This window comes from Gossypium hirsutum, chromosome D08 (assembly GCF_007990345.1).
Source record: "Gossypium hirsutum isolate 1008001.06 chromosome D08, Gossypium_hirsutum_v2.1, whole genome shotgun sequence".
In the NCBI taxonomy this organism is placed as follows: Eukaryota; Viridiplantae; Streptophyta; class Magnoliopsida; order Malvales; family Malvaceae; genus Gossypium; species Gossypium hirsutum.
Genome location: NC_053444.1, coordinates 3,902,584 through 3,928,322, shown reverse-complemented (window position 1 = coordinate 3,928,322; position 25,739 = coordinate 3,902,584). Strand labels below are relative to the sequence as shown.

Here is a 25,739-nt window from a genome sequence, read left to right as displayed (position 1 = left end):
TTTCCCATCACGCCATTTATGAGCCATTTACAATTATTTAATTATATTTCAGTAAAATTTTTTCTATATCATTGGTACATAATTTTGGTATTTTTTTTACTTAAAACTTCGAATCTCGAATCTTGAAACTGAATCCCGAACCTTTAACCCAAAACCTTGAACTCTGAACTCGAATCTGAATCTCGAACCCCTAACCCGCACCTGAATTTGGGTTCAAGGTTTAGGTTCAGGTTTGGATATGAAATTTAGGATTCGAGATTTAGCATTTGAGTTTGGGATTTTAAGTTCGAGATAAAAATAAAACTAAAATTATGTGTTAATGATATGAAAAAAATTTGCTGAAATGTCGTTGAATAACTGGTAAGGGACTATGAATAATATGGTGGGAATAGTCATAATTTCTCGGAATAGGGATTATACGTATAAATAAAAAAAACTTAAATTTGAATTATAATTTTTTAATTAGTATTAAAATTGAATTAATTCGCATTCATGAATCCAAATTATTGATTTTTTATATAATAAAATAATTCAAATGATTCATACGAAACTCGAATAAGCTTTTCATAGATCTAATTTAATTATTATTTTTTAATTAATTAGCTTAATGATCTTTTGATTAAATTAAAAATAAAAAAGGGCTAATTAATTAATAATTAGTCTAATTTCTCATTTTAAAAATGGTCAAAGACCGGTCAAAGCTTCCCCCCGAATATTCTGTGAGGGACATATATCCTTGTCTGAATAGTCAAAATCAAAATCCCTCATATATCTCCGTAAATACCACTTACCGGAAAGGGTATTTTAGTCCACCAAAAAATAATATACTCAATTACTGATCGTTAGATCCTTCAATTATGAAACAATCCGACGGATTATTTCTTGTTTGACTGAATACAAATTAGCTTTGACCCTGTGGCTTTTATGGAATACAAAGAGAAGATTTTATTGAAGGAGGAAAACTTGTTTCTTTTTCCTTTTGATATAGAGAGAGGGGAAAGAAAAAGAGAATTTGAAGATTTTTTTTTTAATTTAGGTTTTTTTTGTTGAAAAAAACTCCTTTAGGTTTATTTTTTTTTGGCGATTGTATTTAATTTTTGTTTGGATTTTTTTTTTCAATTATTTGTTATTCTGGTGATAAATTTGAAGGCGGAGGAGGAGGGGAAGAAGAAGAGAAGATGCTGATTTTGTCTCTTCTCTTCTCTTATTTGTATTGATTGCCAAATTCATTTTGTTTACCTTCTGGGAAATTAGGGTTTCGGTTTTGTTGAAATCTAAAATCATGAATGTTATGCGTCGTCTCAAGAGCATTGCTTCCGGTCGCTCTTCAATTTCTTCTGATCCTGTAAGTTCTATTTTTCCCTATTTTAAATATTTTTTTTGCGATGGATTTGATTAGTGATAATCTCTGTTTGTTTGTTTGTTAGGAAAATGAAATAATAGAAGTAAAGTAAAACGAAACGCCTTTTGGGGAATATTTTTAAAGCTTCGTTCATTAAAATGATTTTTCCCCCTTTTTTATTTTCCTGCACTTAATGTTTATATATTTTTATCATTTCTGGCATTCATGTTTAGATTTAGCTGGATTATTAATTGATTTACACGCAACATGAGATTTTTATTCCCTTTTGTTCTTTTCCTAGTGAAGTTATTTTTATTATTTTTTTAAAATAAAAGAATATGTATTTTGAGATAGTTTTTGAACTTTTCATTTGGACTGAAACACCTAATGGCAATGTTAGCTAAGGTCTTTTCCTTTTTGTTTCGTTTCTGGAAGGTTATTTGCCATTATTTTTTAATGATTTCTTACATGTTTGTTTCATCATTGAACGTGTTCTCTTCTTTTGCTGATCAATGTGGATGGATCTCTTCTTTGATTTTGTGTTTGAGAATATCTTATTTTAGTTATATGTTTGTGTGAGGATAATTTATTGTTTTTGCTGTTATGTATCAATGCATTTGAAAATAGCTCAGGTTAGAAAAAAGCTTGAGTTGGAAAAAGTTTGTCTAAAAAAATAGTGGAAAAAATGTTCATTTAAGAATTTTTAAGTGGTTGCCTTTGTTTTGAAAACGTGTAGTGAGAAATTAAAATGTCAAAAACAAGTTTAAATTTATTGGAGATTTGAAGATAATATTGCCATATTCTCTAAAAGTCAGCTTCCAGAATCCAAAAGCTCTATTTTCTTGGCTTTTTGGTTTGGGTTGGCAAACCATGATTTTGACTGCAAAAGTCAAATCTTTGTACCTGTTTAGCATGGGAAAGATGTACCAACAATAACGTAGAAGGGGCCTAATTGTTATAGGTTAAGTGTAGGTATAGAGTAATATGTTTTTCAATTACCGTGGTGGTGGTTGATGGTATGCTGTGTTTTAGTAGTGAATTTTATTCATTGTCGATATGTCGGTGAGATGGTGATGTGTCAAATCTTGATTACTGTTTTTTCCCTTGAGAACGGGTAATGTTCTAAACAGAACTTATTTTCCTTGGTAGGGGCTGTATAAAATGCTGTGGATTTTGTTTCCTACCAAAATTGTTGGGTTCTTGTGATGTTGTGCCTGTAGTATGTAATCATGGACTGAAATCTAGAAAGGGAAGGAAATTGTAAATTTACATTTGACCCTCTGCACACCCCCCCAAGAAAAAAAAAACCTACTGAAGTGTTATTGATCAAACTGCAATTAAAACTGCCGCATACCCCTTACTTTTAGCTTTGACATATTAACATTTAGATTGCTTCTCTAATTTGTTTATCTTCCCTGAACTTGACCTTAATCTGGGATGGTCCACATAATTTTTGTTAGTGACAAAAGCAGTTTGAGTGAGGAGGCCGAACTGAATGTTGATTTGTAACTTTAGGAGCTACTTGCCTGTGTCTATTTTGCGTAAAATTTATGCAATCTGAATTGGTTCTTCATTGTTGAATGTCACTACCCACTTATGTATGAAGCACCTTTGTGCTGGAAGGAGTACCATGAAATTTACATCAAGACTAGTATCTAAAGATAGCGACATAAAAGGAACTCCTATTTTTATGACTCTGCTTGTATACTTTACTCTTTTGCTTTCATGTATTGAGTACCCTTGAGAAAATCTTATTTTTCTCGTCAGGGTGGGGATTCTAGCTCCAAGAGGGCAAAGGTTGATCAAGAATCAGGTAGGAGTCGCAGAGAATCAAATTTAGTTGAGAGTAGTACCTCTAGTCGAGAGCATAATATGGCTTCTACATCACAGGAAACAGTTGCAAGCACATCCAGGGTTCCTTCTGTTGCTAGACAACAAAATCTAGGTGTTGATCAGCTCTCGAATGAAATGCGTGAAATGAGAATTAGAGATGAGAAAACTGTCAGCCATGATGATAAGGTGATTTTTTGTTCTTAATACTCTTCTGAATGTATCCATACATGTATGTTTATCATCCTCTTAAATCCTTTCTTCATATATGTACACATTCACGCATATGGATATATATGTGCATATATATAAGTTTGAAGCTCTTGTATAATTTGAAATATTCAGTATTGAACTTTAGCAAGGTCAATGAATTGAATCAGTGAGTAACCAGTCTATGTATTCCCCAGGCTATGACTTGGATTTCTTGAAGATATCTTGTGATCTGCTTTCTGTATACTTTTTTTGATTTTATGAAATGATTGAATTTCTTTCTATAATTTATCTAGCTTGTTTGGCTTTTTCTAAAATTACTGTTTCTGGAGTGCAATTCACAGGATCCTGAGGCTACTGTTATTAATGGAAATGGAACAGAAACAGGTCAGATAATTTCAACTACTGTTGGTGGTCAAAATGGGCAACCAAAACAGGTAATTTGATTTTTGGTTATTGTCGTTGTATATGATTGACTGCTCATCAAAATTGTAAATTATCCTTAGCAGCCTATGTGCGAGTTACTGTTGCTTTATTCCTTTTTTAACTTCTTGATTTTTTTCATTCTTTTCTCCTTGGTGTAATGGGAATAAGTTTTTTTCTTGCGAGTCCATGTGTTGTAGTTGCTATTTAAAAAATGAGCCCTAGTGCATGCGTGGTATTTAATTTCTATTTGATTATTCTATTTGGGTTAGGCTGTGAAGAATGTTTAACAATGCTTTTTTTTTCCCGGGTCTCAGACAATGTCATATATGGCGGAGCGTGTGGTTGGTACAGGTTCATTTGGTGTTGTCTTTCAGGTACGAAGTTATCGGTGTGTAGCAATCTTCTTGTCTATAGTCTCTTAGTGTTTGCATATTCAGAGTTTTTTATTTTTTTTTTTGTCTCTTTGTGTTTATGGTAACATTTTATGTTATGGTGTAGGCTAAATGCTTGGAGACAGGTGAACCTGTTGCTATAAAGAAGGTTTTGCAGGATAAAAGATACAAGAATCGGGAACTCCAGATTATGCGTGTACTAGACCATCCTAATGTTGTCCGGCTGAAGCACTCTTTCTTTTCATCCACTGAAAAAGATGAGCTCTATCTTAACCTTGTTCTCGAGTATGTTCCAGAAACTGTACATCGAGTTTCAAAACACCATAGCAGAATGAATCAGCATATGCCCATTCTTTATGTGCAGCTGTATACATATCAGGTGATCCTTGACCCTTCCTTGCTTTTTCTAAATTAGTAGTGGATTGCAAAATTCTACCGGTTGGAGTTTTTAACACTTCAGTTTGTATTCTCAGTGCATGCCATGATAAGCTGTATTGCTTCTTTCTTTCTTTTCTTTTTGTAGATTTGCCGTGCTCTAAATTATTTACATCATGTGGTTGGCGTATGTCATCGTGATATTAAGCCACAAAATTTACTGGTAAGACATTTTTCCATTTGTATCATAAGCTGAAGGTTGATGTCAAGAAAAATTTCAATCTCTTGTATAGAGGCTGTTACCCTTCACCTTGGCAATTTGTTGTCAACTTGAATGCATTTAATGTGTGGCACTGTGTATTTTTGGCCAGTCACACCAGTTTGAGTATGCTAATGTCATAAAGTGGTTCTTTACTGCAAAATTTGGTTTGCCTTAACACGTCTTTGCTTTTATTCTTCTTCTGGTCATTGTTTGTGTCATCGAATGCCAAGGCATATTGGAGCTAATGTCATGATGTATTCACAGGTATATCCCCACACTCACCAGGTGAAGATATGTGATTTCGGTAGTGCGAAGAAGCTGGTATGTGCAACTTTTTGGGATGTTTGAATGTCTCTCTCCCCCGTTCCCCCCCCCCTGTTTTGTAAAACTTATGGAGATTTACTCTGCTATCTTTAGGTCCCAGGGGAACCCAACATATCATATATATGCTCACGATATTATAGGGCTCCAGAGCTTATATTCGGGGTGACGGAGTGATACGAGTCACAAAAGCCCAAATTCTTGAAGGCGAGGCCCAATAAGAAGATTCCAAGCCCAATCAAGAAATCCACCCATACTTAGTTGAAAATCAGGCCAAATTGTCAAAGTGGCCCAAGTTGTAAAGTTTTATTTTTATTTATTTATTTATTTTATTTAGTTTAAATTTTTATATTCAGTCCAAGAGTCCCAAATAAAAGACCCTTGGCCGAATTTCCATATTAAAATAATTAGGAGTTTTTTTTTTAGTTTTAGTTTTAGTGTTCTAATTAAATTAGAAAAACATTTGAAAGGCCTATTTATATGGCTTGGCCAGCCACCCTACATTACATTACAATTACATTGAAAATTTCAGATTTGATTTGAGTGAAAATTCTCTTTGAGTTCTTCAAGGATTTTCTCTTGAGTTTTCTTTAGAAGTTGTTTTAACAATCTTTTTTGATTGTGGAAGCCATCTTCAACCTTCTTCTTGCCATTGATATTCTTTGGAGGGGAGATTAGAGCCGTTTGAAGGGAGTTGTGAGATCTTTCGAGATTTCAAGGCTTCTTAGGACTTATCTTTTAATTTCTTACTGTCAATTCTTTCTTTATTTCTACTTGTGCTGAATCATTATCTAATCTATTTTCTGTTCTTATTGTGTTTTCAGCCTTTTTCTATCTTAAGGAATCAGCCCAAAAATCCCCAATTTCTAGGGTTTTTCCATACTCTTTTTGGGTGAAATTAGATTGTCGAAATTTGGGGAAAACTATCTTGGTGTTCAATTGGGCAGAATCACAATCTCCTTGAGGGTTTCAAGAACCCTAACACTTATTTCTATTCTCAATTTGATTCTTTGCTGATTTGGGGATTTTATTTCAGATCTGAAAATTCAAAAATCTAATCTTTTAATTTTCTGTTTCGTTTCAGATCTAATTGTTTAGGGTTTTCGTAGGAGTTTCTCGTGACTTGGCAACTCGATCTTGGTCCGCGCGCAACCCCGTATCATTTGGTATCAGATTTTGGGCGTTTTGGGTGTTCTTGGTTGATTTCTAAACTGATCTCTATTTTTTAAATTACAAACAGCAGTTTTACCCAGAAAAATTTTCGAAAAAAATTCATTTGAGTGGGTAAACGTTTTCTGATTGATCTGAAATTTTACATACATATTTTTGGCACTGTTATTGAATATACAAAAATATTTCCCGCAAAAAAATAAGTCGAAAAAGTCAAAAAATTGAAAAAAGACGAAATCTAATAAAAAATTAAAAAAATATTTAGCGGGTTGAATTTGGTGCCCAAATTTTCCAGATCAAAAATTAAATATATAAGGACACTCCAGATTTAATTTCGTGATTTTTGGAGATCGGGAACACCTCGAACGAAGTTGTCAAGTTACTCCGCAGTTTTTCGGGTTTTCTGTTTTCAGCAATTTTTATTGATTCTTAGCTGTAGGTTTTCATTTGTTTCCCTTTATTCTTCCTTTACGTTATCTAACACCTTCTTGTTTCTTGTGTTAGTAGGATTTAAACGTGTGCACAACTTCTTCCTCGGTGCAACACGAATCAATTGGTGTCTCGTCAGTTTTTGGCATCCTAGTGCAAATTAGGATTCTTTGGTAGTTTGGTTCACACTCTCTAATTGGTTGATATAAACTCTGATAAAGAACTCACAAGATTGAATTCGACCTCATTGAGAATTTGATTTTTTTCTTTTTGAGTGATTAACGGTGAGGTTTGATAACTTTTATTTTTGAGTGTTGAGTGTTTTACAGGTTTTAAAAAAAATGTCTACAGGTGATAATACTAGTGACATATTTAAAAAATTCCAACAACAGTTGGACGAACAGGCTGTTGCACTTCGAGCGTTGACTGCTACTATCAATGAGGTGCGGTTGAATCAAGAGCCTCAATATCGAGATCAAATTAAAGACGATGTGGATAACCAGCCTCCTACTCATAGGCGCGCTCCTCGGCGTGTCCCTAGAACTGATCATGCTCTTCATGATCGTGGACAACCCTCTTTGGCAAAACCAAAGAGCGAGCAGCAACGAGAACATCTCTTTCATACTCGCTGCCATGTACAAGGTAAGCTTTGTAGAGTTATTATTGATGGTGAAAGTTGCTCGAACATAGCCAGCACGACGATGGTGGAAAAGCTTTGCTTAACCACTACCAAGCATCCACAACCTTATCAACTACAAGGGCTTAGCAACGAAGGCCAATTTAGGGTCACTCAACAAGTGCGCATTGCCTTTTCTATCGGTAAGTATCAAGACGAAGTTGTGTGCGACGTAATGCCTATTCAAGCCTGCCATTTGTTGCTAGGAGAACCATGGCAACTGGATCGAAAAGTCACTCACGATGGTCGTACCAATAGGTATTCTTTCAAGCATCAAGGAAAGAAACTTACCTTAGTGCCGCTCACTCCGGAACAAGTCCATGAGGACCAAATCAAACTGAGAAATTCTGTTAAAACAAGTGAGGAAAAAGAAAAAGAGAATGAAAAAGAGCAAAAAGAGATTGAGAGTGAAAAGGAATGTGAAACAGAAAAGAAAATTGAAAAAGAAGTTGAAGAAAGAAGAGAAAATGAGTTAGAAAAAGAAACAAAAGAAAAAGACGAGGAAAGGCTAGTGAGGAATGTTTCCACTAACCAAGATATGAATTTTTCTTGTGTTGCTACTTTTCAGGTTCCCGAAAGATCGAAAGATAACTTTCAACTTCAATACCTCTCAAATGAAAGACGCTTTCATACGATCAACTTAAGCAAAGATGAAATCACACTACATGATCCCGAAGGTAAGCGAGGTAAGGAAATTTTAGAAACCGAGTCCAGTGCAGATTTGAAAATTATTGATAAAACTTTTGGTGACTTAGTTCTTAAAAGATCCCATCATTTTGATCTGATTAATTGTTACTCTTCGATTGTGGTTGATAAAGTCATTACGAAAAGAAGCGTGATTTGTTATTCTCTTGATTTACCTTGTGTAAAATCCTTGAATTTGTCCAAATCTGTTTTGGAGAATAAGGTAACGAAATTTGCCAAATTTGTTTTCAATTTATATTCTTGCCTTAAACAGTTTATGTGGTTGTACATGAAGTTTGAGTTCCATTTGACAAAGGTTAACTCAACAACGGAGATTCGACTACACTATGCCCCCGATGAACGAAGGTTTGTTTTAAATGAAAAAGGTAAAATCGACCCTTATTCTTTTGCTTATCGGGGTAAGATGCTTGAAACCTTTGAAACACTTTTGTACTCCTCGGATAGTGATAAAGATCGTGTTGATGAACACTTAGATCGAAACGTGCTTGACTGTCCTATTTTATTTATTGATGATCTATCTGTTTTGATGGTTGATAAAAAGATTCTTGTTTTTGATAATGCATGTGTGAGTGAATCTATAGACCATCGATTAATGCATGGTATGATTATGCAACTCTGTGAACCATGTGAATCTTTTCAAATACCTACTTGTGACGATTATGTTTACCATTTGATTTATTACTCGCAATTTATTCATGGTTTGTGGGAACAATGTGAGACGACTGAATGCCTTAAAACATGTCCATCTTTGTTTCAAATATTTGACGAGGCAGTGGTGAGTAAATTAGATTGTTTGCATGGTAATCTGAATCTGTCCATTCACATACGTTATACCTGTTCTGTTATGCTTATGATTGGATTACAAGCTTGTTTCCGTTGCTATTTACCATCTCATGGCTATTCTTTTCAGTGGACTCAATTGCCATTAGTCCCGTTCGATAGAGGAAAGTCGAGTTCATTTGATTTTTCAGATTCGAGGACGAATCTTTTTGAGGAAGGGGGGAATGATACGAGTCACAAAAGCCCAAATTCTTGAAGGCGAGGCCCAATAAGAAGATTCCAAGCCCAATCAAGAAATCCACCCATACTTAGTTGAAAATCAGGCCAAATTGTCAAAGTGGCCCAAGTTGTAAAGTTTTATTTTTATTTATTTATTTATTTATTTTATTTAGTTTAAATTTTTATATTCAGTCCAAGAGTCCCAAATAAAAGACCCTTGGCCGAATTTCCATATTAAAATAATTAGGAGTTTTTTTTTAGTTTTAGTTTTAGTGTTCTAATTAAATTAGAAAAACATTTGAAAGGCCTATTTATATGGCTTGGCCAGCCACCCTACATTACATTACAATTACATTGAAAATTTCAGATTTGATTTGAGTGAAAATTCTCTTTGAGTTCTTCAAGGATTTTCTCTTGAGTTTTCTTTAGAAGTTGTTTTAACAATCTTTTTTGATTGTGGAAGCCATCTTCAACCTTCTTCTTGCCATTGATATTCTTTGGAGGGGAGATTAGAGCCGTTTGAAGGGAGTTGTGAGATCTTTCGAGATTTCAAGGCTTCTTAGGACTTATCTTTTAATTTCTTACTGTCAATTCTTTCTTTATTTCTACTTGTGCTGAATCATTATCTAATCTATTTTCTGTTCTTATTGTGTTTTCAGCCTTTTTCTATCTTAAGGAATCAGCCCAAAAATCCCCAATTTCTAGGGTTTTTCCATACTCTTTTTGGGTGAAATTAGATTGTCGAAATTTGGGGAAAACTATCTTGGTGTTCAATTGGGCAGAATCACAATCTCCTTGAGGGTTTCAAGAACCCTAACACTTATTTCTATTCTCAATTTGATTCTTTGCTGATTTGGGGATTTTATTTCAGATCTGAAAATTCAAAAATCTAATCTTTTAATTTTCTGTTTCGTTTCAGATCTAATTGTTTAGGGTTTTCGTAGGAGTTTCTCGTGACTTGGCAACTCGATCTTGGTCCGCGCGCAACCCCGTATCACGGAGTATACCACTGCTATTGATATGTGGTCCGTTGGTTGTGTGATGGCTGAGCTTCTGCTTGGACATGTGAGTTTATAAAAATATATTTCTGATGCAACTTAGATGTCAACTTATATTCTATTTAGCTCCCTAATGCAGATTGTATTGTCATGCATGGCATTCATGATATTTGTTTCTACCGATGCCATCATCCTTCTGAGCCCTTGTTTGTTTATGAGCATTAAAGGCTTTCGACATCCTGGATGTCTATGTGAAAGCACAATTTGCAAACTAGTCTTTTATCTTCCTAGCTTCTGGATACTTTTGTGTTCTTATTTCTAGCATCCATTTATAATATGGTGAATTTTTATCTTTTGACAATATTCTGTTCTATACAATAATGCTCTATACAAGGTATGCACTAATGCATATTCCGTGTTACCCCATTTGCAGCCACTCTTTCCTGGTGAAAGTGGTGTTGATCAGCTAGTGGAAATTATTAAGGTATGCATATTCGGTTTTTCATTTTTCTAGTTTCACTTTTCTTTTTCTAGGTTTACTCATCTTTTTCCGTTTGAGTTATTGTTTCAGATATTGGGAACACCGACCAGAGAAGAAATTAAGTGCATGAATCCCAATTACACTGAGTTCAAGTTCCCTCAGATCAAAGCCCATCCGTGGCATAAGGTTTGCTGATTGGATCATCTTCTTAATACCTTACATGCTGTAAAGAAAAGCCAATCTTACGCTTGTTACAATTTCAGTTATTTCACAAGCAATTGCCCCCTGAGGCGGTGGATCTTGTGTCGAGGCTGCTTCAGTACTCACCGAAATTACGTTGCACTGCTGTAAGAATTTTGTATTGCATTATTGTTGTTTTCAGTTGAATATGCACTCGTGCTCGTCTATAATCTTTGATAGGGAATTTTAGTAGCAATTGACTTATAAAGACGCTTTGACATGTGCGCAAGTTGGAGTGTATCGTTTTAGTTTCATGTCTTTCACAATGTTTTACACATGGTCTCGGTGTTGAATCTAATGAGTGTATTGCTTCCTGCTTTTCAGTTGGAGGCATTAGCACACCCCTTCTTTGATGATTTGAGAGTCCCCGATTTGAGCTTGCCTAACGGGCGACCCCTACCTTCCCTATTCAATTTCACAGCTCGAGGTAAAAGCTACTTCAAAATCTTCACATCGTATTTTATCTTCGAATCATCATGGTCCGTAATTACTCATGTCAACGGTTATGCAGAACTGGCCGGTGCATCTACCGAACTACGCCAACGTCTTGTCCCTGAAAATGCAAGGACATAAAGAATATGATTAGAAGGCATCTGTAGGCATTGTAAATTGGTATTCTGATGCTTTCTTTGCCTCCCATGACGAGGTACGCCACACCACCTTCGCTGGTCAGTTCAGGTCCGAATCTGATAATCTTTGTTCCTTCATTTAATAGTTACAAGCCAAGACCCGAAAGCGCGAGTCAGGGAGGCTGGTAATGCTTTTAGGTGGATGGAATATAGGAATGCTAGCAGTGGGGTCTTGGGAATTTTTTTATTTTTATTTTTTCTATATAAATATATTTTTCATTTACAATATTATGTGCCTCAACTAATGATAAAAAAAGACTCGTTAGAGTTCATTGTTCCAAAAACCGTAAAAATTTTCAACTAGAGGATTCATGAGTTTTCCCTCTTATATAAAAGTAGATCCAATTAATTTTGGACGTGATACAAACTTGCAAATGGCCATATGTGATACATGAAATATGATTATATAACATGCAAATGTATTAAAATACACTGCCTTGTTAGTATTCAGGTTTATAGTTGTAATTTTTGGATTTTTATGGTCCCTTTGAATGGGCAGTGTATTTATCTGCTATTAATGTAAAAATAACGGTGGTAGTTAGATTAGATACTGCAGTGATAATGTAGCGTGAGATAAAAAGAAATTTAGGGAAACATCCAGGGGTTCTTAGTTTCTTTTTATGTGCATTGAATGTCTGAGGTTTTTTTTAGGTTTTGTCTTGGTTTGTTTTTTGATTTGGTTTGTTATGAAGCTGTGGTTTTGTGTTGTACTCGGGAATGTATTTTTAAAAAATGAGTTACAATTTAGAAAAATGAAGTAAAGTACACAGCAATCACAATCTGATATGATACTAATGCATTAAAAGTTGGATTTTGGTTTGCATGTTTGTGTTAAAAGTCATTTTATAAATATAAAAAACTAAACTATAGAGAAGAATTCTCAATTGGTGTATGTTGTACAAACAAAGGTCATCTAGATCTAGTAATTTAAATTTAATAATTATTTTATATTTTTTAAATTAAATTATTAAAATAATTTATTAATAATTTAATGACTTTAAATATAGTTTACGGAATGATAAAAAAGATATCTAGCTAAACTCATTTTAATATCAAACTATTACATTTACAAAAATGAGAAATTTTATGTTGGTACAGAGATTCAAACATTGGTGATTGAAACTATACTCGCAAGAATTTTTCATGTTTAGTTGATTAGAGCATTCAACATCTCTTTCTGTTTAATTTAGATTTGGATTCATATAGCGATATTAGGATATGACCTTGATATTCCAACAAAAAAATTTGAGATAGATAAACAAAATGTTTGCAAATATCATGCAAATTAGTCTTCATGTCTTTAATCTTAAAAGAGTACTTGTTATCCATTCATTTTTACAGAGTCAAACCTATTTATGAGTTGAGTCGAGTTCAAGTCAGGTTTATGTATGATATTAATATGTTTTATGGTTGTCTAAACCTAATTTGGCCCAAAATATAGGCTGAGGATTTTTCTTAAGTTCACTCATTTTTAAAGAAAATTAACTCAGTGTATTTTAGACCCGTCCATATTATATTTAATATTTTAGATAATTTTTTTATTAAAATTTTAAATTTAGAAAAATTAACATATTTCTGATTTATACAATGTTATATTATTATATATTTAATTTTATGTGATTTAAATTATATAATATATAAAATATATTTTTTTTTCATTGTATTTTGTCTAAATTATTATATATTTGAGGATCCTTCGAGCTTAGGCTGATAGCGGTACCTATGAGTAGATCTACTGCTAGTGTACTAAATAAGTTTTCGAATTATATATAATCTATTATTATATTATCAAGTCGTTGATTGAGTTCGTATTACAAGTTAATCGTGTACCAACTTAATTTGAAAAAAGAAACTATTGTTTTAATAAAATAACAAATATTACTATGTTTTTTGTCCTTAAAATTTTATATAAAATTTATAAAAAAAAATTAAATTGAAAATAAATCTAAAAAGAGCCTTATAGTGGACTCACACAAAAATTGCCTTAATTTTGCAAGTGTTATTGTGCTTTTATACATTTTTTAAATTTATTTTTACATAAATATTTTCACCTACATGTGAATGTACCATAATCTAATATATATTATGTTCTTTTTATTTGTGGATCTATATTGTTATACCTACATCTCGCAAGCTCACCTCGTGCACTACCAATCTCGCAAGACAATACCCCAAACTAAGAATCACCTTGTGAGCTAAGGACACCTGTGAGGACCTACCGAGCTTATAACCTGGCAAATACACAATGTGGAGACCACACCCTTGACATGGACAAAATACTTGCCATGCATACATCACATACCTACGGTGATAAGACATCAACAAGTCTATTGGGTTCCAAGGAGTGAAACTAATAAGCCTGCCTCGAAACCTTTCAAATAGCCACCGAGCATGAGGTCTCTTGAACAACTACTAGGCAAGAGAGTTAAACAAATGAGTCACTTTATTGGGGGTTCGATGGGTGAAAAGTTGAATTGTTTGTGTGTGTTGAGGATGCCTTAGGGGAAAAATGGATGCACCAAAGGTTCTGGAATGGATGCATTAATGATAAAGCATCATAGTTGTGCCTTAGGAATGATGCTAATGATGGAGCAAACTTTGTATCCTTTCATGGGACACATGTTCTGTTGGGAGTGGTTTGTCAATCGTTAAGTATGCCCAAACTAAATCAGTTGAAGCTTATTTCCTTCACCTAAGAATTCTCAAAGTAATTTTTAGTTTTTGTGCTCTTTGCAACCTTAAAATTTCTAAGTTTTTTTCTTCTTTTCATCCTCATCATCTTCTTCAAGTTCTTTTGTCTTCTTTGTTGTTTTTCTTTCTCGTTCTTCCCTCGCCACTATTTCCAAGGATAAGATTTCGATTTTCAAACTTTTTTGGTTTCATTTCTCTTTAGTGTTGCTTGATTCTAATGGTCGGAGATGACAGAGGCAGAGAAACCAGTACCTTTAAGGCTATTATGAAGAAGGTGAGAAAAGGCTCACGGTTGGAAAGGAATATGTGATGGGTGGCACTTTTGAGTGTACCAACCAATAAGGAGATGACACGATTGCTTTGTTGTCATGGGTTGGAAGCCAACCACTATAAGTATGACTTTAACATCCCCTCAGAGTCTAATACCTTGAGTATCGTGAGTAGACCTAACCATGGCTGTGGAAGGTTAGGGTTTTATCTGCCCCTTTATGTACTGGAGGTATGGTTCCACTTCCTTTTCATTCGTTCGTGGGCAATGTACTAAACCATTATGGGGTTGCACCAAGGTAACTAGTTAGAGCCTCTTAATGGATCATAATAGGATTCCTCAACCACTGTATTGGACGGGGGGAGTACCACTAACTGAGGGCCTTCCAAATTTTGTACAAGTTATCCCAAGCTAATCAAACCACCCAACCAGCGCAATTATACTTTGCTAAATGGCAAGGGACCCCTCCCGTGGAGAACTTATTGTATGAGAGGGGCAATAATCTGAATTTGAACACAAGTACATACTTGTGAAGTTTGGGGAAGGTTTTGGCTTCCCATTGTGTGAACCATGCCTCCTAAAAACTTGGTCAACTATAGACCTCTCTTAGACAAGTACGAGGATGCTGAACGACAGTTCGAGGATTTGCAAAAGGGGTCTTATTGATGTGCCCAGTGACGTCACCCTCTAGAAGGTGTGGAAATATTAACTATTCGAGGAGGGTTCAAACGGTTTCTACAGTGTTGACTTCGAGTTGGGTTTTGCCAATGACAGGATTAGGAAATCACGCGACCATTAGAGGCATTCATGGGTGGGGTCGAGCCAAGTTTGGGTTGGGCCTAAGCATGATATTAACAAATTTTATGTTTGCTCAAGCCTAGCCTAGTCAAAACATGGGCATAAAATTTTGCCAAGTCCGCCTACATTTGTAAATAGCTAACCAAAACTCATTTTAGGGTCGCCTATATTATTTTAAAAAAATGAAAAATATATATGTAGGTAAAAATCCAGTTCAAAAACGGTTTTCTTGTACAGCGAAATATAAAAATTTTGAAAACAAACCTGGTTTGTGATATTTATAGCAATAACCCTAGACCGAATTCGCACCTGTATTTTCGGACAGATGGATCCTTGTCATTCCCGTCTTTCAACCAAACGATATTATCCGTTATTCTCGTACCACGAACGACTTCAAGTGTGGGCTTGAACGATTCGAAGAAAAACACATGATTAGAAATAGTTTTCTTTTCTTAATGTGAAAATGAAAAATATCTTCCAAAATAGAAACCGACAGAATTTGTTATTTCGGAAAATAGATTCAATAGTTGAAAATAAATTCTCTCTATTTTCGGGCAGAGTAACAATATCTTAAAGTTTTGTTTCATAGCTTTACTGGTGCCATCTATTTTTAGGGAAAAAATGTAGAACCTATGTTGAATTGTAAAAGTTTATTTCGATTAGAAAAACAAACTCCTAGTCTAACTAGAAGTATAAGTGGCGGCAACCCTAGTTAATATTACTAGGGTTTGTCGTCCACTTTTTTTAACATAAGAGATTTTTGAGCCTCTCCCATATTAGGTCCAATTACAAGTACTTCTCGAGCTTTTAATCCAATACTTTATAATTTTTTCTAACCTAATATTTGTTTTTCTATTTCTCAAAATAAACTTCTCAATGTATTTTCAATTAAATAATCTTCTCAACCTAATTCTAATTCCATTAAAATCATAGCGACTTTACCGTAAAAGAATTCATAAGAAAATATATTTAATATTTCCACATTTAATGGTTCACTATGACCAAATGATTTATTTCCATTTTCAAACTTCATTTAATTCGAAAACTATAAATTTTTTTCCTGGTCATTTTTATTTTTTATTTTGGAGAAAACCACAGTCATTTCCAAATGATTCCATTTCTCCATTTTCACCATTTCTATTCATTTGATTCAACATGCAATTCATTTATAGTTTTAACGAGCTAGTGGAGGAACCGATTCAACATATGCAATTGAGGCTCAAATGATTTATAATTAAGTTTCAGCTTTTCGTCTATTAATTATAAACTCATTTAGTCACAAAGTCATTCCACTATAGTATTGTGACTAAGCTCTCTCCAACGACATACCATTATGAAAGCAACTTGACCAGTGCTCGTCCAATGACCTTGTCATAAGTGTGCTACCCTCATAGGATATCTTTAATCTCTTTGGGACACTATTTTTTCTCCCAATATGGTCTTATTTTATCTCATGGTAACCATTACAACTTTCTACATGAAAAGTCAATTACTATCAAATAGTAATCAAGTCATTTATCACAAATACGAACGATTCATGATCATGTTTACTTTTCATCAACCATGTAATGCTAATGAGTGTCGAGATATTATATTGAAGCAAAGTATCGTTCCATAGCTACAACTGTGTGTGAACTGAAATGGTTAAAGAGTCTCTTGTTGTCTCTTGGTGTTGTTCACTCAGATCCAATGTTGTTGTATTTTGATAGTCAAGTAGCCTTACATATGAGTGCAAATCACGTGTTTCATGAGCGAACAAAGCACATTTAAATTGATTGTCATTTTATTCGTGATGAGATTCAACATGGACATGTTCAAACCACTTATGTTTGCATCTCTGAACAACTAGCCAATATCTTTCCTAATGCATCGGGGACACAATAGTTTGGGTATCTTCTACGCAAGTTGGTTGTTCGTAATCTTCACGCACCAACTCAAAGGGTGTATTAGGAAAGAAATCAAGGAATATATTAAGATATGCAAATATCCGTTAAATATGTAGATAATATATTTAGGAGAGAAGTTAGGGATTTACATAGATTTATTGGGAGATTTATTTTCCATGTTTTTCATGTATATATATGGCTCTTTTTGACTTGTTAATTTAGAAGAATGAAGTCATTTTTCTCTCAAAAGTTTTTACACAGACTTTCGGAGGGCCTAGCTTGAGGCTGAGGCTTTTGTTGCCTAGGTAAAAGAAGAGGCCATCGTCTGAAGGGCTTGGGTGGAATATTTGGAAGGGGTTAATTCCAATCTGCTTAAGGAGAATGAGAACCTCAATGACTACAAAAGGTATCAAGTTGACCGAGAGAGGGATTGTGCTTGGATAGTGAACTTGAAGAGGCCCTCCAAAAGCAAGAAAATGAGGCTAAGCAGGCCAAGGAGCAGTTGCAATAGGAACAAAAGGCCTGCATTGAGGTAATGAAAAATTTTAACGAAGCTAAGGCAAGATTAGGTCCCTTTTTAAGGGATAGCTTCATCTTGGCCGCCAAAGTAGCTTAGAAGCCCCTTCATCTGTTCGGGGTCAACTGGGGGGCTTGTTGTAATGTTGTGGGGTGTGAGAGGTTGGACTTTAATGTCATGAACCTGTCAGGGGAAGCTTGGGAGAAATTCCAAGCAGATATGATGGGAAGTATCTTTTTCCCCCTTGTACCCCCAAATGAACCAAAAAGAGGTTCAAAAAATGGTGCTTTTGAAGATGCGGTTAACTCTCGGGCTGATAAGGCTGTGGGGGAACCCTCTTTTCTTACAATTGAATACCCCCCACAACTATGACTATTGTTCCTCTGAGCCTGTAATTATTAATCCCTCTAAGCCCACAACTACTGAGCCTTCTCTCTTGGATGAGGTGATCCTTGCTTCCACCTAGGATGTGGATAACACCATGGTCAACGTAGATATTAGGGTATTGCATTTGTATTTGTTGTTTTAATGACTTGTACTTAAATTTTGTGAATGGAGTGAATTATATTTTTAAACTTGTTTCTATTTCTTTCTCTTTGCTTTTTTTGTGCATGTACCCTTCATATAAATGCTCATTCGTGTGTTAGTTGGATACTTGAGCTAGCTAACCCTAATGGTACCATAGTTTCAAGGTAAGGACTACATAAACTTTGGTTGATGGTTCAAATCCCTACAAATGCGTTCCTTATAATTAATATTACGCATGATAATAACATCTCTCCCGTAAATTATTGCATGTATTATTTGATTGAAATACTTATTAATTCAAACTTTATTTGGATGTACGTTGAGACTCAAAAATAACAGTGGCAATACAATTATTTGTGGTGATTAAGTATTATAGTGATAACATTGAAAAGTAACAATAGCAATGAGATAAAAAAGAAAACTATTAACAACATAAATTTGAAGGCTTTTTGATTGGGTGAGTTCAAAGAAGTATTGTTTAGTCTGCCTTATTTTCCTTTCTTCATTTTTTTCCTTATATCAAAAAACATATTAATAACTCAATCAAAATTATCTCCAAGAACAAAATTTTGTTATGCTTAATATCTTTAATTTGATCTGTATCTGTTTTAATTCTGCTCTTTTTTCGAATAGTTTTTTATTCGCCAAATTGCCCGAGGCCTATGCTTTTTTGAATCCAATCGTAGATTCGTCTTTCATGTAAACTTGAACAGACTTAAAATATATATTTAAATGTTATTAAAAAAACCTTAAAACAAATATTTTTAACAGTAAAACAAATCATCAATCAAATCAATCTGAGCTTGAAAAATAAACAAACAAGCCATAATTCGATTAACTCCATGGACAGATCTAACCACCACCATTACCACAACTCCAAATAGAAAAAGTAGTTGGCTTTCAATTTCCTTCCACCAAAATTTAACCTTGAAGAGGTCAAAAAACACAAACCTTGTTTCTCTCCGAATTAAAAGGACATAAACTTCCCAAATTACAACATAATAATAGTGGGATCTCCCACCTCAACACAACCAAGATTTCCCAATTGCAAAATCAGTTAAAATAAGCCCTTTTCTCATTTGTAAGAAAGTGATAGACAAAGGGCAAAAAACCTACTCACTTTCTTTTGTCAAACACTATATTTCCATTGTTTCAATAACATCTTACGAAGAGCTTTTTCTTTTTCCTTTTAGTTTCTGAAATCAAGGAAATGTCATTCACTGGAACAATTGACAAATGCAATGCTTGTGATAAGACTGTACATGTTGTGGATATGTTGACTCTCGAAGGAATTCCATACCATAAAACATGCTTCAAATGTAGCCATTGCAAGGGAAATCTTGTGGTAATTAATCTTGATTTTTCTCTTTCAAATTCTCTTTCATAATTTAAATTTATACAGGGACGCAGCAAAATTTTTTTTATGGAGTCGAAATTAAATTATATATTTTTACTATAGTAAAAAATATAGATATTTTAAAAAATTTTAAAGGATTAAATCAATTTTTTATCATTTTTAAAGGGGCCAGAGTGTAATTTTTCCTTTTCTAATTTAAAATTTTATAAATTGTAAAGGGACTAAATTTATGACTCGTTTTTAGATATATTTGTGATCGCATGAATACAAATATATTTCTAGTTCGTAAATTTTCAACATTTTTTTATATATTTAAAGGATACTTAAAGATCATTGTATACATATATTAATAACGAGTACTTTTAGACAAATAAAAAAATATATAAAATTTTAATTTGCATTAGGTGTAAAGTTAAGAGGCCAAGTAGTAGGTGCCTTGTAGGGGCAAAGCCAATAAATTTTTTTAAGGGGTCGAAATTAAATTGTAATTTTTACGATAATAAAAATATAATTTTACCATTTTAATATCTTATATCTTTATAATTTTTAAAAGATTAAATCAAATTTTTATTATTTATAAGGGGGTTAAAGTGTAAATTTATCTTTACTAATTTAAAATTTTAAAATTTTCAAAAGGCCTAAATGAAATTAATAAAATGGTACCATTTCATTTTTATTCTTTATTGAAATTAATAATTCAATTTAATCCTTTTTCCTTTAGTTCAACCCTTCTTACAAATTAATTAATTTTAACAAAATAAAATTTAACTTTAACCTTGGGATTCCTAACTTCGCCCTTAATTTGCTTAAAACATAATGACTTAAAATTGAATGATATTAATTAATTGTGTTTCTTGACAGATGAGCACTTACTCCTCCATGGATGGAGTTCTTTACTGCAAGCCTCATTTTGAGCAACTTTTTAAGGAATCAGGCAATTTCAGCAAAAATTTCCTAACAGGTTTAACACCCATTTTGTAATTTTCTTTTTCAAAATTAATTATGAAGATTAGGGACGATATCTAATACGGAAAAATCCCAAAACTATACATGAACTATAATTTAATGTGCAATTATATACATGAACTTTGATTTTGTGTAATTTTATACATGAAATTTCGATTTGATCCAATTCTTGTAAACTATTAACACAATTATTGATATAACATCATTTTATATTTGTATATTGCATACTTAAATAATTATATTTATCAAATATAAAAATATTAAGTCAAAATTAAAGTTTCACGATTACACCAAATTAAATTTTATATATACAATTATGTATTAAATCAAAATTTATATATAATTTTGAGATTTATCTATGTATATTATGCTCTATCATTTTAAATTTATTTGATGAAACACTTTTGCAGCAAAACCTGAGAAGCAAAATGAAGCGGTACGCTTTTACTTTCTTTCAATATGTTTTATACTGCATTTTATTTTTCATTTTCAGTAAAAAAAATCTTATAGCATTACTTTATTAGTCCTCCGCTCGTATATTAAATAATAATTTTAAATTTAATAAAATTTTATTAGGACTAAAAAAGATGATTTTAATCCCAAAACAAAATTTTATGAAAAGAAGTTATAACGTTTCTTCATGCATTCTCACTCTTCACTAGCTAGGGTTAACGATATTCAACAGCTTCAATAGGACAATACTATTAGGTTCTCTTCAGAGTTAAGGACAAAAATTTAAGAACGTATCGATTTTTCATTGAAACCTAACAATGATATTACCTTTACATTATCAACATGTAGTGGCATATCTAGGGGGCCTAGCAAGGGCTCCGGTCCCCCCTGAAATGAAATATTGTCCATTTAGGTATTTTAAAATTTTTAAAATTTTAAAATAGTAAAGATAAAATTACACTTTAACCCCTTAAAAATAATAATAAAATTTAATTTAATCCTTTAAAAGCTATAAAGATATAAGCTATTAAAAATTAAAATTTAATTTCGACTTCTAAAATAATTTTCTGGCTTCGCCCCTGTAAACACGATGTATTCCAACATACGATATTTTTTACTCAAATATCATTAATTTATAATATGGACTCAAATTACAATGATAAATACATTTGGATCACATTGCATTTATCACTATTACAAAAATAATGAATAAATATCAACTAATTAAAAATATGGACAAAAATACATTTATTTTTTGTATTGATAAATGACAAATTTTATGTAATACAGAATAAGACTTCCAGCAAATTTTCATCAATGTTCTGTGGAACCCAAGACAAATGTGCCTCTTGCGAGAAGACAGTGTATCCATTGGAGAAGGTAAATACATTTTACATTATGTTTTTTTTTTCAATTAATCAGTATTTTGTTTATTTTTATCATTACATAAAATTTATGAATTTTATTTTGAATTAATATTTTTTTTAAAGTAACAGACCGAAACAACTTAATATACATTACCACTATTTAAAACTTCTTCATATATATATATATTTCCGGGTTTTTTATTTATATTGATTCACATTGGTTGAGTTTAGGTGACTATAGAAGGGGAATGTTTCCACAAATCATGTTTCAAATGTGCTCACGGAGGGTGTCACTTGACGCACTCTTCGTATGCGGCTTTAAACGGGGTCTTATATTGTAAGCACCATTTTTCTCAACTTTTCATGGAGAAAGGGAACTACAATCACGTTCTCGAGGCTGCTACACATAAGAGAAACAACTCCGCAGCGTCAATCGAACATGTCGATAATGAATCAGAAGGAACTCCAACAATTGAAGAAAATTAATCTTGAAAAATTACATAACACTAACACGAAATCATTCTTACAATTTCTCTCTATAATTTTTTTTTTAAGAAAAGAAAGCAATATAGTTTGATTGGGTATACAATCTCATCAAAGTTGAATTTATTTGTTGACTAGTTTATTCACAATTGTGGACCAACACGTTTATGTAACTCAAACAAGATCATTACCTAATATTATATATATTAATTTTTTTTAACAAATAAAAAGGCTTGGAGATCACTATCTCTCATTAACATAAATCAATTATAAGCTTATGAATATCGTAACGATACTCCATATCAAACGAAAGAGTACAATATTTGTTTAAAGCTAACTTGCTAAGACAATTCGCAACTCTATTGCTCATTCGGCCGATCCAATTAATCTTAACTTCCGTAAAGAATTCAAGCAATCCAATAATCTCTTTCATCCGATAGCCAAAAATGATAATGTCTTCCCGATATTTTTTAGTACGGTTCACCAAACTTGTGCAATCAGTCTCAAAAAATGCCCTCACAACATTATTATCTCGGGCCCAAATAATCCTATCCCTCAAAGCCTCCGCCTCCGCCTACTCCCCCTCCATCCGATGCTCCCTATAGGCCACAATACGCCCAACACGAATCCGTCACTATCCCGTATATACATTGAATTGTTTGTGTGCCTTAGGGGTAGTTTTGTATTATAAAAAAATGTATTGAAAAGATGTGAGAAAAATATGATTATAAAATATCGTAGAGATATGTATATAAATACTAAAAATTTAGAGATACATACATTTATGAACCAAAAAAATAACAAAAATTAAAAATATTTTATGTAAAATTTAAGTTATAAAATTGTAAAATCATTAAAATAATGACATCTTTATTTTGATTTCAAAACCTTAAATTTCAATCAATTGTACATGGGCGGAGCCAATGGAGCTGGCAGGGTTCCGGTCCCTTAAAATAGAAAATTTCACATTTAGTTCTTTTATAATTTTAAAAATTTTAAATTAATATATGATAACATTACACTTTGTCCCTTCAAATGTAATAAAAATTTGATTTACTATTTTAAAAATAATAAAGATATAGACAATTAAAATGGTAAAATTTTAATTTTTACTATTGTAAAAATATACAACTTAATTTCGGCTCCCTCAAAAAGTTTTCTGACTTCTCCCCTGATATAATAAATTGTGTCATAATTTTACTTCAATTATTTATTTTAAAATTTCATAAAAGTTCTTAATTAGTTGTTTTACAAAATATCAATCCAAAGCTTTAAGCTAAATATGCTCATGGGCTAGGTCTAAACATGATATTAACATACTTTATACTTACCCAAGCCCAGCCAGACCCGAAATAAGGGCCTAAATTTCGCCTAATCCTCTCAAATTTGCAATAGATTAACGTAAGCTCATTTTAAATTCGCCCATATTTTCAAAAGATTAACTTAAGCTCATTTTAAACTCGCCCATATTATTTTTAAAAATATTTTAAAATATATTTATATTATTTAAATTTAATATTTAATAAATTTATATATTTTTTATTTATTTAAAATTTTTATATAGTCATCTTAACATTATTTTAATGTTTGCATTATAGTAGTATTATATTTTAGTATAGGTTTATTTTTTTCAATGTGTTATAAATTACATAATATAAAGTATTATAAACTTTAAACGGGTCGAGTTAGACCTTGAATGTTCAAGCCTAAGCTTGGCCCATATTTTTTTGTCCAAGCCCATTTTTTTGGGCCTAATATTTTTATCCAAACTCTCTCAAGTTCCGAGCGGACCTTCAAGTTTGAGTAGTAATCCGACTCATGAACAAGTCTACTTTAAATCATAAATTTTATTTATCTTAAAAACCCTAAATCTTAAAGCCTAAACTTAAAATTTAAACTTTAAACTCTAAAACTAAAACTTTAAATCCTAAACTATAAACTATAATTCTAAATCTTAAAATATAGTATAACTTTTAATCTTATGTTGTTAGTTAAAAGAGTAAGCAATCTCGCATTGTCCGGGAACAAGCTGCAAATGCATTATGAGTCTATATATACTCATATCACATATCTCATATCGCTTAAGAAAATAAGAGAAATAAGACTTTAAGTCTATATAAAGACCTGTTCTGTAATTTTTATTTTCACATTAATAGGTTATATCAGAAAATAAGAAAAAATATTGGTGCTGCCACTTTTAGTGTATATGTGACAGAGAACGCTTCTAGTTAGGAGTGTTTTTCAATCATTACATTGAAAATACTTATAGCTGAACGCGTTTTTATAAAATCGGCCTTCCCGTAATTTTTCTAAATATTACTTATTCACGTATTTTTTTTAACCACATTTATGAATATTTAAGTTGAGGTGTTAAAATTTTAAATTTGACGCAATGAAAATGAAACGCATATCTCATTTTAATTAGCTTCAAATTTAAGATTTTATAATTTGAAAATATTTAAATATATAGTAATTCTTTGGAAATTATAAAATTCCTAAAAATATATAAAATTTAATATATATTTAAAAATAGCTAAAATTTTAAGAAATTATAAAATAAATTATTTAAATTTATAAAAAAAACCCACAAGTTATATTAATTTTTATTTTATTTCATTTTAAATTCTCTAATTAAAAAAGTAGTTAATTTATTTAAATTAAAAATATTTTTAAATTCAAAAAACAAAAATTGATTGCATTCATCAATGTTGACCCGCGATATATTTCGGATGCTGGTCAACACAAATCAATTTTGTTTTTTGGATTTTAAAATATTTTTATTTTTAACTTAATTTTTTGTAATTTATTTTCAATTTTATATGTATATTTAACATTTTAAGTAAAAACTTTAGATGATATTTTATAATTGATATATGTTTTGAATTTTTATATTTAAATTAATAAATATTTAAATCATATTGCATTTCCATGGAACAATTTTTTTTCAAAAATATATTATGTATTCTTTTTCTTTTTTTTTATATAATTTCTCTCAAACCTTAAATCGAAAAAAACTGGAAAAACGTGTTTAATCACCTTTAAATCCACATTTATTAATTATTGTAATAGTAATAGAGTTAACTAAATTGAAACTCAATCAACATCAATCCTTAGTGGTTAAATTCAGGTACCATTCGATAAAAACTCGAAAATAAAAAAGTTAAATTTTGTTATTAGTCACTGTACTATACAAAAAGTTGTAGATTTTATCTATGTACTTTAATTTGGTCATTTTAGTCCATGTCTTTTTTTTAATTTTAAAATTTCAGTCCTCACCAAATAATAAATGTTAAATTCATTAAGTTTTACTATTTCTAAAATCTAATACATCAAACATATTATCATATGTATAATGTCATGCCAGCTTATTATTTCCACATATTAACTACTATCATTTGCGTCAAAATTGAAATTTTAAAATTTGAAAAAGTGTAGGGACTT

At 32.0% G+C, this 25,739-nt stretch overlaps 2 protein-coding genes across 2 annotated transcripts; both read left to right on the top strand.

The window, feature by feature from the left end:
- Positions 1 to 846: 846 nt before the first annotated feature.
- On the top strand, positions 847 to 11,917 carry LOC107922667 (shaggy-related protein kinase theta). Its single transcript, XM_041099567.1, has 15 exons — positions 847 to 1,345; positions 3,110 to 3,361; positions 3,727 to 3,819; positions 4,123 to 4,182; positions 4,307 to 4,579; positions 4,724 to 4,798; positions 5,102 to 5,158; positions 5,255 to 5,331; position 5,521; positions 10,140 to 10,202; positions 10,569 to 10,619; positions 10,707 to 10,802; positions 10,880 to 10,963; positions 11,181 to 11,283; positions 11,368 to 11,917. The coding sequence occupies exons 1-15, from the start codon at positions 1,283 to 1,285 to the stop codon at positions 11,427 to 11,429; spliced, it is 1,410 nt and encodes a 469-aa protein (XP_040955501.1). The 5' UTR covers positions 847 to 1,282; the 3' UTR covers positions 11,430 to 11,917.
- A 7,294-nt stretch (positions 11,918 to 19,211) lies between these two features.
- On the top strand, positions 19,212 to 22,522 carry LOC107921846 (LIM domain-containing protein PLIM2b). Its single transcript, XM_016851681.2, has 5 exons — positions 19,212 to 19,518; positions 20,392 to 20,491; positions 20,907 to 20,932; positions 21,739 to 21,828; positions 22,047 to 22,522. Exons 1-5 carry the CDS (start codon positions 19,384 to 19,386, stop codon positions 22,299 to 22,301), a joined length of 606 nt encoding a protein of 201 aa, XP_016707170.1. The 5' UTR covers positions 19,212 to 19,383; the 3' UTR covers positions 22,302 to 22,522.
- The last annotated feature ends 3,217 nt before the right edge of the window (positions 22,523 to 25,739 follow it).

What these genes read in the sequence shown, in the direction of transcription:
- LOC107922667 (XM_041099567.1), top strand. Translation starts at nt 1,283, where the DNA reads ATGAATGTTATGCGTCGTCTCAAGAGCATTGCTTCCGGTCGCTCTTCA. An exon ending in TTAAGCCACAAAATTTACTG is followed by an intron (nt 4,799 to 5,101) that starts GTAAGACATTTT and finishes ATGTATTCACAG; the next exon opens with GTATATCCCCACACTCACCA. An exon ending in CTGAGCTTCTGCTTGGACAT is followed by an intron (nt 10,203 to 10,568) that starts GTGAGTTTATAA and finishes CCCCATTTGCAG; the next exon opens with CCACTCTTTCCTGGTGAAAG.
- LOC107921846 (XM_016851681.2), top strand. Translation starts at nt 19,384, where the DNA reads ATGTCATTCACTGGAACAATTGACAAATGCAATGCTTGTGATAAGACT. An exon ending in CTGAGAAGCAAAATGAAGCG is followed by an intron (nt 20,933 to 21,738) that starts GTACGCTTTTAC and finishes TATGTAATACAG; the next exon opens with AATAAGACTTCCAGCAAATT. An exon ending in CAGTGTATCCATTGGAGAAG is followed by an intron (nt 21,829 to 22,046) that starts GTAAATACATTT and finishes GGTTGAGTTTAG; the next exon opens with GTGACTATAGAAGGGGAATG.